At 39.0% G+C, this 19,673-nt stretch overlaps 1 protein-coding gene across 3 annotated transcripts in view; it reads left to right on the forward strand.

The window, feature by feature from the left end:
- Positions 1–19,673, forward strand: part of LOC126251324 (phospholipid-transporting ATPase VA) — a 397,256-nt gene that overhangs the window by 295,057 nt on the left and 82,526 nt on the right. For 2 of the 3 annotated variants that reach the window (XM_049951657.1, XM_049951658.1), the window contains exons 7-8: positions 4,405–4,518; positions 14,692–14,802. In XM_049951657.1, the coding sequence (XP_049807614.1) occupies positions 4,405–4,518; positions 14,692–14,802 (225 nt within the window). The remainder of the gene's footprint in view (positions 1–4,404; positions 4,519–14,691; positions 14,803–19,673) is intronic. The other variant, XM_049951659.1, reaches the window with a different exon arrangement.

A 19,673-nucleotide genomic window follows, 5' to 3' on the forward strand; every position in this document is an offset into this window, starting at 1 on the left:
AGATGTTATGATATTTTTATAGATATAAATACACCACCACCACGACCACCAGCATTCAACCTATCTTTGAAATATGCATTCCAATCAGAATTTAGAATTTCAGTGCTGTTGACATTTGGCTGCATGTTTTATGTCTTCTCTGAGGGTGCTGGCGTGTTCCAGCTGATAACTACCCATATGACGAGGACAGAATCTTCCTCCAGTGATTTTAGGGATGTGATAGTGAACTCATGTTGATATCTTGGGCATCAAATTTGCCTGATCTGAAACCAATGGAACACATTTGAGATGCTTTCAGGTGCCTTCTCCATACCCACATATGATCTTACTGTAATTTGTAGGAACTGTATGACATGTGTGTTGGCATCTGGTGCCACGTATCTCCGGCAAACTACCAAGGACAGTCTATGCTATACATAATCAGAATCACTGCTGTATTTTGTTCCAAATGTACCACTGACTGTATAGGATCTCATTGAGGTCTCTGGTGCCATATTGAACAAATTGTGTAAGTGATGGTTAATAATTAAATTAACACAGTGCTGTTCTCACTTTCTTGACCTTGTTGCCCATATCCCATTCCTTATCAGTTACAGAGGGAAACATTTCTATTCATCTTTAATGCATTCATAGCGCCGTATCTGCACATGGTTGCAAAAATTGGAACTAATTATTTTTCCAGTGTAAATTGGTTCTACATTAATTCATTAGAATATGTAAAAGTTATTACTGCCATATGATAGTTACAACCCACAATGAGCCTCTGTGAGCAGCTGAACTTCCAGGACTGGAGCACTTTGGAAATATTTCAGGGTCATAACATCAGGACATTCGATATTTGTGTGTTAAGTTATTCATAGGAGGCAAAGTTTCTGCAGCAGGTGGCCAGGAAGTGCAGGGACAATGTATCCTCTGGGATAAGGAGATCCTCTTTCACCAATGCCAAATGGTCTCTTGAAGGTGAGGGAGCAAACAGATGGAATGCACCAATTTGTCTTAGGATGGGAAACTGCTCCTGAAGGTGGAATGGTGATCAAATGGCCAGTGGCATGGGCTGGAGAAGGTTACAGGAAACCACTCTATTGAAGATCTGATCAGGTATAGCAGACATCAACAGAACTGAATGGAAGGTGTTTTGCTTAATTTTTCCAAAGCTTAAATAGTCCCACTTTGATCTCTGTGTGGAGTCGACTAGTGTGGCAGGGGGGAGTGTAAAGTCACTTTCAAGTTTGGAAAATAACTATGCAGAATATAGAGAGCAGGTGATTATACAATATTATACAGTGGGAAAGCACAGTACAAGCCTGAGATTGTAGGAGTCAGAATTATGAAAGGAAGGAAATAAATCCAAGGAAAAAAGAAAGGTAATCTACGTATGTATGATAACAACTTGACGTGAAGTATAATAATCTGGCAAGATGCGTTATTAATGTAGGTAATTTGAAGAATATCATAGTGGTTGATACAAATCTTTATTTTATTTACTCATTTACTTGTTTTCCATGGATCCATGCAATGACGAGCTTGGGCTGTATGTAGAAGTGTCAAGGTTATGACTGTATGTATTTACATACTCAGTTATAATGTACTGCTCAGCTGATTTACAAATAAATATTACAGTATTACAAATGAAACAGTAAATGACTGTTTTCTTTACGTTTCAGTGGTGATGTGTTCAAAATAGTTTAACAGGCACCGTCATTATCCTACTATGGGGCAATCAGGTCAACAGTACATATGCAATAAAGATACATGTGCACGCTCTTCTGTCACTGAATGAAAATTAACTGATACACATAAAATACTTGTATTCACATTTGACAATCATACAAGTGTGTAGCTGATCATTTCTTTGGTGAGATCTCATTCACAGACTCCTAAATAGACTAGAATCAGTGTTTCAAGAGAAATTGGCATAGTTTAGTTTTGTAAAGGCCTTCACTATCCCTTAAGTTATTAAGCTCAGTGGGAAGAAAGTTTAAAATTTGTGGACTGGCATTGTTAGATTGTTAGCATCTCTCAGCACCAGAGACTAAATGTTGCTAATAAGGAAAGAAGAAGCTGTCTTTAGAGAATATGGATTGAAATGATAGAGAAACCAAACGTGCAGAAAGCAATGAACTTTGTATCATGAGTTTATTTTTTAACCATCACCTGCAGAGAAAATATGCCTAGAAAACACTTGCAGAAGGTAAGAGGTTACAGATTAACTTCACTGTCAGGCATTTGTTTATCAGTTATGCTGAAGATTGTGGATCATATCTAGTATGTGATGTGAGAAGTGCCCACATATTGGTAATGATGAAACATGAGCTGAAATGAAAGAAAATTGCCAAGGAAAACAGATAAAAATGGAATATAATAAACAGACAATATAAAATGTTGGAGATTTTGGTAACTTCCACTAGAGACCGGTAGCTTAGAAGTAGAAGAGAAAGAAAAATAATAATAATAGACTGGGAAACTAAACGAAATGGTGGGCCAAAGAAGCAACCTAAAAAAAATAATAAAAAAGAACTCAAAGATGAAGACAAATATAAATATAAAATCATTAGTAACTGGACCAGCAGAGTGACAAGATATGGAAGAATACATTATCCTTTTGAGGATGTATGTATGCCTACATAAAATGAAGTGGAAAATGAAGATCTGAATATTACATATAAATCGGAAAAAAAATTCTTTGGAGATGGGAGAAAGAGGAGTAGAATAGCATTGGATGAAAATAACATTAAGGTGGGTGACTTTAAAATTTCAAGAAAGTGAAGATCGGACATAGGAAAACATTACAATTAGAGAAGCCATTATTAAAAAAAAAGATGCAAATTGTATTTGAAAAATCCAAGTTGAAAGACAAATTCAATTGGCTCTGAGGAACAGAATAGTAACAAAGCATGGTAACAAAGTGCAGGACTGAATGGAACAGTTGTTGTTGCTTTTTCTGAAGACGGGTTTGTCTTCCAAAAATTCTGAGGCACCAGTGCAGGAATATTAGCTTGTTAGAGAAAAACATGTGGAAAGGAATTTTAAAAAAAAGCTTTTATCAGACACTTCTGAAAGTAGGAACAGGATGTATGTATGCCTACATAAAATGAAGTGAAAAATGAAGATCTGAATATTACATATAAATTGGAAAACCTTTACAAAAAGTGAGACAGCAGTTATTGGTTGGTGAACAGGACAAGTAGTAGTACTGATTTAGAAGAAAGTTCATTAAAGATGTGCATTATCATCCATTATTTTTATTAAATATTCAGAAGAGGCACTCGTAAAAATCAGGGAACAGTTTGAAATAAGTATAATAACACAAAGCAAAAGAATAGATGCACTAGCATATGGTTGATAAATAAGTGGGAGAAGAATCCAGCATGAAAATAAAAAAACTCTAAAACATAGATGATAGTCTGTGCCATAGTAGGCTAAACCGAAGCTAGAATATGTATAGATTATGAATTATTTGAACAACTAGACTCTTTTTGCTAAAGCTGGTTTCAAATTTTGTTTTTATGAGTACTGCTATTGCTGCAATGGAATACTAGTAACAAATTTCATTAAAGATTAAATGTGCAACACCTCCTCTCTTCCTCCTCTCCCCCCCCCCCCCCCCCTTTTTCCCTGCCCTCCACCCCCAACCAACCAACATGAATACCTTGTACCTAATTACAGAGTTCGTTACAATATTTTATCACAGTGGAATACAAACTGAAAAAACTGAGTTAAAGTTCATAATATGACACTTGTAATTTAGTTCTCACTAGTATGTGCTCCCATGGCTTAGAACAGTGTGTTGTATATGCTGATATTACATTTAGTAATGTACTTCTGCCTATAATAAGTCTCTGTGAAGCTGAGTGAGGGAGATAGATTGCGATGGAGATTAATAGTTTGTTAATTTCATATAGCTGTTCTGAAGACCATGGGGTAATTACCAAGCATGATTTGTGTTTCAAGAGTTGGGATTTATCTTTCGACAACAAATGGTAGTTTGTTGTATAAGTGACTAATGTTGAGTGATTTCACTAACTGCTTTTTCTGTTTAAAATGGATGTCATGTTGATACACAAGCAAGTCTGGTGACAGAATATGTAATCCGGCTTCCTTAGTGGGAATTCCTTTTTTATAGACCAAAAAATTCTGTTAAAACAAAGCTGACTAACACACAGAATCTGACCCATGATAGTGTGGTTCTGTGACTTGAATTCTTTCTCACATCTTCACAGCCTGAGTCCATTTCTCTCCTTTTATTTCACCATTCCACCCATATTCTCTTTCAGTTGCTAAGTGACTAGCACTCCCTGTTCTGTATTATTGATTGCAAGTATGTGCAACTATTCTTAAAATCAAACATCATAGGTAGAACAACAATGCATTCATTACTAAATCACTGCCTAACTTTTTTTACAGGTTCAGTACATTTTTTCAGATAAAACAGGAACACTCACTGAGAACAAAATGATATTTAGGCGTTGTACTGTTGGTGGCATAGATTACAATCATCCACCACCAGAAAACATTCAGGTATGTCACACAATGCCTTTTGTCTCTGTTTACTGTTATTACAGTCATAATCATGATATTACAAATGAAAATTAGAATTTTTACTGTTCATTTATTTTACCACTGAAATCTTTGACCAAATGAGAATACATTAAGTAGAAACTTCTTAATCTTTCATCTTCTGTTTTGTTGAAGAGGTGGGGACATCAGCTAATGCACTGTTATTGCATAGAATAACATTTTATTCACATTATTTTGAAGCTAATTTCAACAATGTCTTCATCATTAGGCATGTGCTGTGCACCTAGAAAGTGTATATCTGCATAATAATGGAATGCTATGCACATCTCTTCAAGTTTCAGACATATTTCTTCCATATCTAATGGTGAAGTAATGTTAAGTGGTAACAGAAGAGCAAGTTACATACGTAGATATTCCTTGTATAGGATAGTAGAGCCATTGAGAAAACTGTACCATAATTTGATATAGTAAATTAACTTTGGATGATAACACACCCAAAAAAAGTAGAAGTAGTGGATGGGTAGGTGGGGAGGTAATAAAAATGTAGATAGCTGTATCATGTGGAGCATAAACAACACACCATGTTCAGTAATTTTTCTGCACTTTCTGACATGAGTGATGAAGGGTAGTTGAATTGTGTCTATATCTTTTAACTATGACTAAAAGTCTCGAGGACTTTGAATACTACAATTATGATGTGTTGTGTTGTTCCTATTATCCTATATGTTTGTTTTGGTGTATGCAAAAGATGTTCTCAACCAAAGAAGTTGCATTTTCAGAAATTCAAAAAGAAAACTGATTAATTTGTACAAAAGTTCTGGCAAGAACATAAGTCTTAAGGCGCAAAAGGAGATCACTCACTGAAAAGCAGTAGTAGTGCTGAGTCATCGAGAGGCACACACAAAAAAGAAAGAAAACTGGCTAGCTTTTGGAATAATCCATTCTTGACCTAGAGTACGCACATTCAAGTGCGCGCGCACACACACACACACACACACACACACACACACACACACACACACACACACACACACACCAACATGACACCAGCTGGAAACACAGCACTAAAGCTGCATTTCGATGGCGATGGGTGGGCTAGATTGAGATGGGAGCTGCAGCAGATTGGGTGGGTAGAGGGTGAGACAGGCAGGAGGCAGAACAGAGAGGTTGGGGGTTGGTGGCTAGTGGCTCAGAGGGAGACAGCCAGCTTGTCACCTAGGAATGTGGAAGGGGGAGGAGTGGCAGGTGCAGAGGCCATGCATGTGATGCATGGGTGTCGGAGCCAGTGGGGAGCAGTGCGTGCTGAAGGTTACACAGAGATTGAATTGGGGGGGGGGGGGGGGTAGGATGGAGGAAGGGTAACTATTGGATGGAGGTTATGGGGACAGTCTGATATTAGATGATTATCTACAGGAAATGATAGCACGCCAGCCCAAAGGACCAAGGTTTTTTATGACTTTCAGTATTTTATCCATCTTCAGCAACTATATTCTTTATTGCTTCACTACTGCCCACAATAACAAATATCTTCATTCATTTGTTGATTGCAAATGTTTTCCCAGTGGCATAGAAGTGTGGACTTGTGACACCACTCTCAAAGGAAGCCACTACCTCAACATAGCTTCCAAAAACATCATGACACAACATTTCCTTCAGTAGTTGTAAGGGACTGATAAATGGACAAAGAAGAGGGATTACCTCATGTTTTTTAGATTTTAGCAAAGATATTTATATTGTGGACTGAAATATTTTGCTTGCCAAACTTAGCGGACTAAATTTCTATCTAGGGTAGTGCTGTGGTTTTGCTCATGTGTCTTGGGCCGTAAAGGAAACAAGTATGAGTAGAATCAGTCATTGTCCAGGGTTTGGTATTAGGTCTGAAATTCTTCCTAGTGTACATCAATCTACATCTACATTTACATGCATATTCCATAAGTCACCATATAGTTATGATGTAGGGTACCATGTTCCACTACTAGTTGAGAGTGAGGTAGAGTGAGGTAGGAAGACTGACTATGCGCCTCCGCACAAACCCTAATTTCTCTTATCCTAGTATTTGCAGTCCTTATGCCAAAAATATGTTGGCACCAGTAGAACTGTTCTGCAGTCAGCTGCGAATGCCTGGTCTGTAACCTGTTTCAACAGTTACATGAATGAATGGTGTCTGTTCTTCTGGATATGTCTGAAAGTAGACACCACTTGGAACCTAGAGCTGTGATGCGTATTGTGTTAATTGAAGGTGGAGGGGGGATAAAGGAAAGGAAAGGGAAGGAACTAATGATATCAGCTGGATTGGGACTTTATGCGGAGGTCGAATGTCACTGTGCATCCACACTGAAGTTTTTGGATTCATTGCCCATTGAGGTGAATCAATTACTCACAGTATCATTCGAACTCCAACAGAAATCTAAAATTAGTGAGCATGGAGGACATGGACAAGGACTAGGGATAGGTGGCACTAGATAGGAATGTGGATCAACTGGGAAGTGTGCTTAATAGTATGTGCATTTGAGATAAACACTGTATCCGGATGGTGTAATGGTCAACACAAGTGCCAAGTAAGCAGGATATCCCGTGTTGGAATCCCGGTCCGGCACACATTTTCACTCATCGCCACAATTTACATATATCCCAATAATGTTTCATAAAAAGATCATCTTTCCTCCAGGGATTCCCATGTTCGAGAAACATATCTATAGCTCTCGCATGTTATTTGAAAGTAATGTTAACAAATGACAGCATGCTCCTTAATTGCTTCAACGTCTTCTTTTAATTTGACTTGGTGGGCACGCGAAACACTCGAGCAGTATTCAAGAATGGATCACGCAAGTGTTATATGTGCTGTCTCTCTTGTAGATGAGCTACGCCTTCTTAAAAAAATCTAGGTTAGCCATTCGCCTTCCCTGCTAATGTCCTTATGTGCTCACTCCATCTCAAACTACTTTGCAATGTCACAACTATATATTTAATAATAGTGACTGTCAAGTGCGGCACACAACTGTATACATCACAGGATTGTTTTTCGTACCCATCTGCATTAATTTAATATTTTTCTTCATTCTGAATAAGCTGTTGTTCATCACACATATAGAAATTATCTCTGTCTTTCTGTATACTTCTACAGTCACACCATGACAGTACCTTCCTGTCTACTACTACATCATCAGCAAACAGTCATATATAATTCCTCACCCAACCAGTCATGTCATTTATGTATGTAGAGAACAAGAGCGGTCCTATCACACTTCGCTCTCCTGCTTATACCCTTGCGTCTAATGAACACTCACCATTGAGGTCACTATATTGTGTTTCATTACTTAAGAAGCCTTTGAGCCACTTACATATCTGTAAATCTATTCCATATGCTCTGACCTGACGTGTCATCAATTCTGTCCCACTATAAAATTTCCATGTGTTGTTATGACCTCCAGTTACACTGGAGTTCAAAACCAATTAACTCATCGAGAATCTCAGTGCTAACATGTGTGCATTATCAAAATGGGCAGGCTTAATGGCTCTGATTTTGTTAATCCCATTTTACTGTAGCAGTTTGAATGGTTTTTATTTGTGTGTGTTTGTTATTCCTTTCCAATCATTGAACTTATTATTTAGAGTCAATTCTTTTTACAATATGGCTTACTTGCATCAGCCACATCATTTGCTGAGTAGCCTGCATTTTGCTTTCCAGCTCACTAAAACAAAAAGATTGTATAGCATTATTGGCCGGGATATCCTATCAGAGGTGCAGATGTCTATGGTTGATACCACTTTGGTGACTTGCCCGTTGGTAAAGACAAGATGAAATAATTAGGGCAACACAAACACTCAGTCCATGAGAGAAGAAATTCTCCAGACCGACCGGGAATTGAACCTGGAACCAATGGTCTAAAGGCAACAACACTTGACGACGACCACGACTTTGCACCACGCATTTAGCATAGTAACGTGTGATAGAAATACTGATTTAACTGAATATGCTAGACTGTATAAAATTATATTTAAAAGGGTTATCAAGGCAGCTGAACAATTAGCATATAACAGCGTAATTTTAAACTATAAAAATAAGATAAAGGCATTTTAGGCAGTAAGTCAATATGAATTAAGTGTTGAAGTCTATCACAAAGAAATTTAAAAAATTAGCCTTGCTGGAAATGATATTGTGAGCCCAACTCAAATCTCGGAGTGCTTGCACGAGTCCATACATATTATAAAAATGAATGTATATATGTATGCAGTACTTGATTTGTAAGAAGAGAGGTTCCAGTATTGTGATCTTTGGGGGTCCATGGGGGGGTCTAATTTAGACACCTTAAATATCTTTCATTCCTCTCTCTCTCTCTCTCTCTCTCTCTCCTTTTTTTTATTTATTTATTTTTATTTATTTTATTTATTTATTTATTTATTTATTTTTTTTAAATCTGAGGTACCAGCACGAAGTACAGTCATGTGCTGTCACAAATGAAGCAATGTATGTATGTGTATATGTTTCATACCTCATCCTAAACCACTGCACTAATTTCAACCAGACTTGGTGCACATATCGTTTACTGTCTGGAGAGAATCCTTGTGGGGATAAGAACCACCTACCTGTAAAAGGGGCACTGGTAAGGGTGAAAAAGGAGTGTAGCCCACAACACGCAAATACCCAGACTTTATTCATCCTGTACTTGAGAATGAGAGTGCTTAGTAGCTTGCAACGAACTTACACATGATTTGAAACCTTTATAAAATTTTTTGTCACTGACAATCTACACAAAATTTGCAGATTGTATTCACGTATGCCACTGAATGTACCTGCAAAAGTATGTCATCGTATGACACAGTTCAGGAGATACAATGTCATTGATATTGAGCTGCATAAAACTGAAACGGCAGGATGAAATTTGATAGCGTTGTGGGTGAAATATGTATACAGTTATGTGTGAAATGTATTAAATATGTGTGACGTGTACGCTGGCAAAGCTGCAGCTAGAAAGCTTCTCCTAAACCCCTGGATCAGTTTCAGATGGCTTGGTATCAGCAAACTGCTATTGGGGTGGGAGTGATAATGTGTAGAGGGAAAGGGGAGGAAGAGAGAAACAGAGAGAGGGGGAGTAGCAGATGGACAGCGTGAGTGACAAGAGGAGAAAGACAGGGAGGGGTTGAGGTGGTGGACATGGACGGGGATGGGGGGTGGGGGGGAAGACGAGATGAAGAGAGAGAGGAGGTGCAAGAACAGAGGGGATAGGAGGAGATGCACTAATAGAATTGTAATAAATGTATACCCGGGCAATGCCGGGTACTTGCCTAGTTCTTTATACATGTAGCTAAGTCTGATGTCAGTATAACATCCCTTTGGTCTTAGTGAAAATTCCAAACATCGTACAAAATTTTAAAAAGTTTCCATGAAGGATGTATAAAATGGAATCTTGGAATTAAAAAACAAAAATTCTTCAGATTGGGATGGAATGCCCAATAAAGTTATTACATCAGTGCACAGCATAAAATCACACGTACTAGTGCAAGTAATTAATCAATGTTTTGAAAAGGGCTCCTTCCCAGAGGTATTGATGTGTGCTGAAGTTAAAACACTTTTTAGGAAAGGATCAAGAGAAGCCATGAGAAATCATCATTCTGCCTCAGTTCTAGTAGTAATTGTAGTTCATTTTAGAAAGTTGCTAAAATCCAAAACTTCACTGGAAAATATTCCATTACCCTAACGGTTAGTTCAATTTTCAACTGGGGAAAAATACCATGGATGCACTCAACAATTTTTTGAGAAAATAAACACAGTATAGTCAAAACAATAAGGTTGCAGGAATCATCTGTGACATCACATGGACTTCAAATTCTGTAAACCACGCCTTGCATGTATACAAATTTGACAAGTGTAGAATTAGGAGAAGTGCATTACAGTGACTTAAATCCTACTTTTGGAACAGAAAGCAAAGTGTTAGCATTACTTTAAATGAGGCAAAATATTACCCAGACTGAAAAAGAATATGTCAAATTGTGCCTGAAGCCTTCACGCTATGCCCAGTCTTGTTTATTTTCTATGTTTTTGATTTACCATTAAATATCAGTTATCCCTCACTTACATTTTGGATGATAGTTTTGTGTTAGTTAAAAAGCAGGATGCAGAAAAATTCCTTAATCAGTGATCAGTTTTCTCATTACCTTAGAAACTGGGTTTTTAGCTAAATGCGTAGAATCTTAATGTATCTGAGACTCGCATGATGCAGCTAAAATCCAGACATTCAAAATGTGAACAAATTTAAATGATCCACAACAACTAGGATAAAGAAGAAACTGACACAGTCAAATTCTAAGGATTAAATTTGGATAAAAATTTGAACTCACAGGCATACATTGATTACTTAGCTAACATATGCAGCAACTTTTATTTGCAGTGCAAGCATTACCAGCTGTAAATGACACAGACACGCAAAAGGTAGCATAGACAAGTTATTTTGACTCCATTAATATTGAATTTAATTGATGAAAGGAGAAAATATAAAAATGCAGTAAATGAAGCAGGCAAAAAAGGAATACAAACGTCTCAAAAATGAGATCGACAGGAAGTGCAAAATGGCTAAGCAGGGATGGCTAGAGGACAAATGTAAGGATGTAGAGGCTTATCTCACTAGGGGTAAGATAGATACTGCCCACAGGAAAATTAAAGAGACCTTTGGAGAGAAGAGAACCACTTGTATGAATATCAAGAGCTCAGATGGCAACCCAGTTCTAAGCAAAGAAGGGAAGGCAGAAAGGTGGAAGGAGTGTATAGAGGGTTTATACAAGGGCAATGTACTTGAGGATAATATTATGGAAATGGAAGAGGATGTAGATGAAGATGAAATGGGAGATACGATACTGCGTGAAGAGTTTGACAGAGCACTGAAAGACGTGAGTCGAAACAAGGCCCCGGGAGTAGACAACATTCCATTAGAACTGCTGATGGCCTTGGGAGAGCCAGTCATGACAAAACTCTACCATCTGGTGAGCAAGATGTATGAGACAGGCGAAATACCCACAGACTTCAAGAAGAATATAATAATTCCAATACCAAAGAAAGCAGGTGTTGACAGATGTGAAAATTACTGAACTATCAGATTAATAAGTCACAGCTGCAAAATACTAACGCGAATTCTTTACAGACAAATGGAAAAACTGGTAGAAGCGGACCTCGGGGAAGATCAGTTTGGATTCCGTAGAAATGTTGGAACACGTGAGGCAATACTAACCTTACGACTTATCTTAGAAGAAAGATTAAGAAAAGGCAAACCTATGTTTCTGGCATTTGTAGACATAAAGAAAGCTTTTGACAACGTTAACTGGAATACTCTCTTTCAAATTCTGAAGGTGGCAGGGGTAAAATACAGGGAGCGAAAGGCTATTTACAATTTGTACAGAAACCAGATGGCAGTTATAAGAGTCGAGGGGCATGAAAGGGAAGCAGTGGTTGGGAAGGGAGTGAGACAGGTTTGTAGTCTCTCCCCAATGTTATTCAATCTGTATATTGAGCAAGCAGTAAAGGAAACAAAAGAAAAATTCGGAGTAGGTATTAAAATTCATGGAGAAGAAGTAAAAACTTTGAGGTTCGCCGATGACATTGTAATTCTGTCAGAGACAGCAAAGGACTTGGAAGAGCAGTTGAACGGAATGGACAGTGTCTTGAAAGGAGGATATAAGATGAACATCAACAAAAGCAAAACGAGGATAATGGAATGTAGTCAAATTAAATCGGGTGATGCTGAGGGGATTAGATTAGGAAATGAGACACTTAAAGTAGTAAAGGAGTTTCGCTATTTAGGGAGTAAAATAACTGATGATGGTCAAAGTAGAGAGGATATAAAATGTAGACTGGCAATGACAAGGAAAGCGTTTCTGAAGAAGAGAAATTTGTTAACATCGAGTATAGATTTAAGTTTCAGGAAGTCATTTCTGAAAGTATTTGTATGGAGTGTAGCCATGTATGGAAGTGAAACATGGACGATAACCAGTTTGGACAAGAAGAGAATAGAAGCTTTCGAAATGTGGTGCTACAGAAGAATGCTGAAGGTAAGGTGGGTAGATCACGTAACTAATGAGGAGGTATTGAATAGTATTGGGGAGAAGAGAAGTTTGTGGCACAACTTGACTAGAAGAAGGGATCGGTTGGTAGGACATGTTTTGAGGCATCAAGGCATCACAAATTTAGCATTGGAGGGCAGCGTGGAGGGTAAAAATCGTAGAGGGAGACCAAGAGATGCATACACTAAGCAGATTCAGAAGGATGTAGGTTGCAGTAGGTACTGGGAGATGAAGGAGCTTGCACAGGATAGATTAGCATGGAGAGCTGCATCAAACCAGTCTCAGGACTGAAGACCACAACCACAACAACAACAACAACAACAACAACAACAATTGGGTATGGTATTTTTTTGAGGGAGCGAGAGGGGAGGGAGGAAATCACCTAATGTAGTGCAGGTGCTAAAGACATTTGAAATATTTTCATTGCACATAATAAACAGCAGTATCACTCATTATTTAGGAACCTACTCATTTTAACTTCCCCATACATATTTATGAATTTAACAATATTATGAAAAGGGTAGATTGCAGCTGCGTTCGAAGATAGCAGTTATGTGTGATTGGGTGTGCCAGCTTGTGGAAATGTATGCGTGTTTTCCTTCCTTTTCTGAGAAAGACTTTGGGTGAAAGCTCGGTGTGTAACAGTCTTTTCATTGTGCCTTTCTGCAAGCCAGTGTGTCACCTTTACACTGAGTAGCAGTCTGTCCTTTTCATAATACTGTTGATATTCGAACCTGGACTTTCCATTGTTGATTTATGAAATTATTATCTCTTTGTATAATTGACGGAAGCCAGTTTGTCCAAACACAACACAAGAAACAAATCTTCATGCTTCCCACCCACCACCTAAAACTGTAAGTCCTGGCTCATAAGGAGGGGATGAAGGTAGAATGAGGTGCAAAAAGCTTGTTACATATCCCACTAAGTATACATAGCTGTTGATAGAAATATCCTGTAAGTGTTGTATTAATTATTAATTTATTAATGTGAAAATTATTGCAACTGTATATTTCTCATGTATATTTCTGACTTGTCTCTGATATGCATATGAAATGGGTTTCAAATGTATGTAATGAGATGGTTAAACCCATTTCACAATTCATATTGGAATACATTTATCTGAATTGTGACTTCCACATGCAGTGTTTTTTATTGTTTATATTGATGTATCTCACTCTGATTTAGGTTGGTAGTAACTTCATCTTGTAACTTTCTCTTATCTTTAGAGATAGTGCCTCAATTCCCTCCTTTGGTCATAGATGCTTCATAAATAGAAATAGCGTATTAAATCATTGCTGTTATAACCAGAGCTGTTAAATTTCAACATGTTTATATACAAACAAACTGCTTCACAAAATCCATAGAAATGTTCAGGAATCTCATCTACTGGTAACAAAGTATTAAATTTTTGGTTGTTTTATATGCAGTTGGTAGCAATATTTCTGACACAGTGGTTTAAATCCCCATTTGTCCATCCAGATTTAAGTTTTCCACGATTTCCCTAACTCATTAATGCAAATTACAGTGTAATTCCTTCGAAAGATCGTGCCAGTTTCCTTCCCATTCCTTCTCCAATCTGAGTATGTGGTCTATGCCAGTCTTCCTTGCTCCCTCTCCTGACACCAGTAACTAGATCAGATGATGCCATGATGATGTTTAGCACATTTGACACTGTTCTTTTAAGTTTCCTACTACTTATTTCTTGAGAACCAGATCCTGGGTTTATCTGCTTTAACAGACTCATCACATTGTGAGTGCAAATAATTTGGGCTTTGCGTAAGCTTGCAAGTAAGCAGCAATTGCAATTGTGGTGCTACTGCTGTTGCTTTGCCCTTTTAATAATTTTGCTGCAAGTTTGTCTCCTTATTACCACTGTATAATCTTGAAATGTTTGTGATAAGCTTAATTTCATTTTATTCTATATTGGAATGTTATTACACTATAAATAAATTACCTGAGACAGTTTTTTATGGATCTTGACTGCAGGAAGCCGGAATAATAGTGCATTTCACAGTGTGTTTCTCTTCTACTTACAACCACTGATTAGTGGCATCTGATTTTAATCCTTTAAGATATGCAGAAAGAGATTTGTTGAATTAATTGCACAATTCTTTCCCTAAGGTTCATCATGAAGAATTGAAGTTAAACTCAGTCAGAACTGGAGATAATCTAGTGGCACATGGCTACATATTAAGTGGGGAAGAACAGCATGTTTGTGGTATTCCACTAATGGTATGTCAGATTTTGGCAGAACATGGCAGTTGCTAGCTTCAGAAGTAGACTTCCCTGGTTTTGTGTGTGAGGGACCTTATCTATCATAAATCTGTGTATTAGATCGCATCTGTTGAAGAACCTTAGCAAAAATTAAACATAAAAAGTCATGAAGTAGAGTTAAAAAAACAAATCACAGTGACAAAAGTGGACAGTGTCAGAATCCAATAGTCACTACTGAATGCTGTAAATAAAAGAAAGAAGGTGGCATAGAAATTCATGAATAACTGCGCGCACGTGCACACACACACACACACACACACACACACACACACACACACACACACACGTCTGCATGTGTCTGTATATGTGTGGATGGATATGTGTGTGTGTGTGCGAGTGTATACCCGTCCTTTTTTCCCCCTAAGGTAAGTCTTTCCGCTCCCGGGATTGGAATGACTCCTTACCATCTCCCTTAAAACCCACATCCTTTCGTCTTTCCCTCTTTCCTGATGAGGCAACAGTTTGTTGCGAAAGCTAGAATTTTGTGTGTATGTTTGCGTTTGTTTGTGTGTCTATCGACGTGCCAGCGCTTTCGTTTGGTAAGTCACATCATCTTTGTTTTTAGATATATTTTTTCCCACGTGGAATGTTTCCTTCTATTATATATAAAACATTCCACGTGTACCGAACGAAAGTGCTGGCAGGTCGACAGACACACAAACATACACACGAAATTCAAGCTTTCGCAACAAACTGTTGCTTCATCGGGAAAGAGGAAAGGAGAGGGAAAGATGAAAGGATGTGGGTTTTAAGGGAGAGGGTAAGGAGTCATTCCAATCCCTGGGAGCGGAAAGACTTACCTTTGGGGGAAAAAAGGACAGGTATACACTCGCGCACGCGCTCACACACACACACACGCGCGCGCACGCACGCGCTCACACACGCGCGCGCGCACACACACATACACACACACACATATATATCCATAACTGAACTCTTCCTGTAGATTCTCCATGGCAGTATTTACAAAACACAATTTGTGAGTAAATGAATGGATATCATATGAATGAGTGAGAGAGAGAAAAGAGAGAGAGAGAGAGAGAGAGAGAGAGAGAGAGAGAGAGAGAGAGGGAGGGGGGGGGGGGAGGGAGACTGCACTCACATGTCTATTAGTTTCTAGATGGCCACAGTTTTACTTTCTTTATACCACATGCTCCTACCTTTGCTCATTATAAAAAAGTCTTTGTGCCCTTCATTGCTTCTGCTAATTTTATATTGACAGTTTATTGGAACTCATAACTCGAAAGCTGGTTTTTGGATTTGAGCATTTTTTTATGCTGATGTTTATAAATCCTTACTCTTAAAACCTGACTTATTCATGGGTTCCTATGCCACGTACTTGATCTTGTCTCTTCAACTCTCATGTAAGTGTAAGAACTGCTTTGAAAGGTGTGGTTTTAACATTTATCCTGTCACAGTTCATGTAGATGCCAAATATGTCTCTAAAAATTATCAATACTCTACTTCATGAAGTTTCACTACTTTCCACCAACTATCAGGCTTATTATTTATAACATAATATTGAGCTTCTGCTTCGTATGTATTGACAAGTTTGTTACTGACCAGAAAATGCCAGAATCTGTAGTACTTGAGAAATTTGTTCTGATGTGTAGTCTACTTTTATTATAGCTGCTTGGTTTTTTTTTTTTTTTTTTTTTTTTTTTGTTACTTACTAGTTACTGATTGTGAAATAATGCATGCCTGGTGTAAACATCAAAGTTTTCTTCCATTCCTGTACTAATTCATTATTGTAATTCTGGTAGATGCTTAACAGTACAAAGGTCATTAGAGCAGACAATTAGGATCGTGATTCTGTGTGTTATTTAGTGTGGTATGCTTTTTAACTCAGTGAAAGGTTATTCAAGACTTATAAGTACTGCATGGTTAACATTCGTTATGATTCAGAAATAACTAAAAACAAATGGGATTATTTAGGCTAATTATTTGTGTCACTTTGCAATTTTGGATGTACCTGCAGCTCTTATGCAAAAGATTTTGCCTTGAGTGAAAATAAATAACAAGAATCACAAAATACAGTAGTTACAGCAATGTTTATTGAGGTTCATTTATCCAGAACAGTTAGTTAATCAGTGTGATGTAGCTGTCTGTTTTTATTTTTTTACTTTAAATTTTTAAAAAAGTATTTAGTTGGAATTGTTTTAAGATAGGTTATTTTGAAATTTGCTGTGGGTCTAAGGCAACACAAATTTGACTGAGATAGTGTATGGTGTGGTTTGGATTTAGTGGCAGCACTTAGTATGTAGTTAAGTAATACAGAAAGATAAGTGGCAATCACAACCTCCTGTCAATTATGTGTAGGACCAAAAAACGAAGGGGCAGACAACAGAGAAAGAGGAGTAGCCAAACAGAGACTACAGGCACTCCATATAGTCCATTGGAGCAGTCCCAGAGGCTTTTAGACTTTCCACATTGGCATCAACTAGTGTGTAAAATATCAGTGCAGACACAGATTGCTTTGTCCATATGACAAGGGGAGGCCGCCAATTGTGAAATACAGATTCGATTCATACTGTGCATAATAAAAGCTCATGGCCAGAGGTGTAATGTGGCAAAGCACCAAGATGCACTTCTCAGCTGTTGTCGAGAAAATACAGTTAAAAGAAACCGTTACGGTGAAATACTCTCTACGATTAATAATTTTCTGCAGCATCGTGGCGCTGCGGTAAGCGCTCGGGTTCATAATCCGAAGGTCGCCGGATCGAATCTCGCACCATGCAATTTTTTTTATTATTAGTTTTTGTAATTCAAATATATATGTTTTTAATGAATTGCTTATGCATGTTGGTGAAGGCGGATCGCTCTCCAATTGTACCGCCTTAATTTTTCCGTTTGTTTAACAGGGTGTACCAAAGCCCTCCTGTCCGCAATGATTTTCGACGATGTTATAAGTTGCGCTAGGGACCACATCTACCTTCTTTCGAAGTTAGCAGGCAAACATACACACAAAATTCAAGCTTTTGCAACCAATGGTTGCTTCATCAGGAAAGAGGGAAGGAGAGGGAAAGACAAAAGGATGTGGGTTCTAAGGGAGAGGGTAAGGAGTCATTCCAATCCCGGGAGCGGAAAGACTTACCTTGGGGGGAAAAAGGACAGGTATACACTAGCGCGCGCACGCGCAAAAACACACACACACACACACACACACACATATCCATCCGCACATACACAGACACAAGCAGACATTTGTAAAGGCAAAGAGTTTGGGCAGAGATGTCAGTCGAGGCGGAAGTAGAGGCAAAGATGTTGTTGAAAGACGGTTGAGGTATGAGCGGCGGCAAATTGAAATTAGCAGAGATTGAGGCCTGGCGGAGAACGAGAAGAGAGGATATACTGAACGGCAAGTTCCCATCTCCGGAGTTCTGACAGGTTGGTGTTAGTGGGAAGTATCCAGATAACCCGGACGGTGTAACACTGTGCCAAGATGTGCTGGCCGTGCACCAAGGCATTTTTAGCCACAGGGTGATCCTCATTACCAACAAACACTGTCTGCCTGTGTCCATTCATGCGAATGGACAGTTTGTTGCTGGTCATTACCACATAGAAAGCTTCACAGTGTAGGCAGGTCAGTTGGTAAATCACGTGGGTGCTTTCACACGTGGCTCTGCCTTTGATCGTGTACACCTTCCGGGTTACAGGACTGGAGTAGGTGGTGGTGGGAGGGTGTGTGGGACAGGTTTTACACCGGGGACAGTTACGAGGGTAGGAGCCAGAGGGTAGGGAAGATGGTTTGGGGATTTCATAGGGATGAACTAACAGGTTACGAAGGTTAGGTGGACGGCGGAAAGACACTCTTGGTGGAGTGGGGAGGATTTCATGAAGGATGGATCTCATTTCAGGGCAGGATTTGAGGAAGTCGTATCCCTGCTGGAGAGCCACATTCAGAGTCTGATCCAGTCCCGGAAAGTATCCTGTCACAAGTGTGGCACTTTAGGGGTTCTTCTGTGGGAGGTTCTGTGTTTGAGGAGATGAGGAAGTGGCTCTGGTTATTTGCTTCTGTACCAGGTCGGGAGGGTAGTTGCGGGATGCAAAAGCTGTTTTCAGGTTGTTGGTGTAATGGTTCAGGGATTCCTGACTGGAGCAGATTCGTTTGCCACGAAGACCTAGGCTGTAGAGAAGGAACCGTTTGATGTGGAATGGGTGGCAGCTGTCATAATGGAGGTACTGTTGCTTGTTGGTGGGTCTGATGTGGACGGACGTGTGAAGCTGGCCATTGGACAGGTGGAGGTCAACGTCAAGGAAAGTGGCATGGGATTTGGAGTAGGACCAGGTGAATCTGATGGAACCAAAGCAGTTGAGGTTGGAGAGGAAATTCTGGAGTTCTTCTTCACTGTGAGTCCAGATCATGAAGATGCCATCAATAAATCTGTACCAAACTTTGGGTTGGCAGGCCTGGGTAACCAAGAAGGCTTCCTCTAAGCGACCCATGAATAGGTTGGCGTACGAGGGGGCCATCCTAGTATCCATGGCTGTTCCCTTTAATTGTTGGTATGTCTGGCCTAAGAAAGTGAAGAAGTTGTGGGACAGGATGAAGCTGGCTAAGGTAATGAGGAAAGAGGTTTTAGGTAGGGTGGCAGGTGATCGGCGTGAAAGGAAGTGCTCCATCACAGCGAGGCCCTGGACGTGCAGAATATTTGTGTATAAGGAAGTGGCATCAGTGGTTACAAGGATGGTTTCCGGGGGTAACAGACTGGGTAGGGATTCCAGGCGTTCGAGAAAGTGGTTGGTGTCTTTGATGAAGAATGGGAGACTGCATGTAATGGGTTGAAGGTGTTGATCTAGGTAGGCAGAGATACGTTCTGTGGGGGCTT

Source organism: Schistocerca nitens, chromosome 4 (genome assembly GCF_023898315.1).
Source record: "Schistocerca nitens isolate TAMUIC-IGC-003100 chromosome 4, iqSchNite1.1, whole genome shotgun sequence".
NCBI classification, from domain to species: domain Eukaryota; kingdom Metazoa; phylum Arthropoda; class Insecta; order Orthoptera; family Acrididae; genus Schistocerca; species Schistocerca nitens.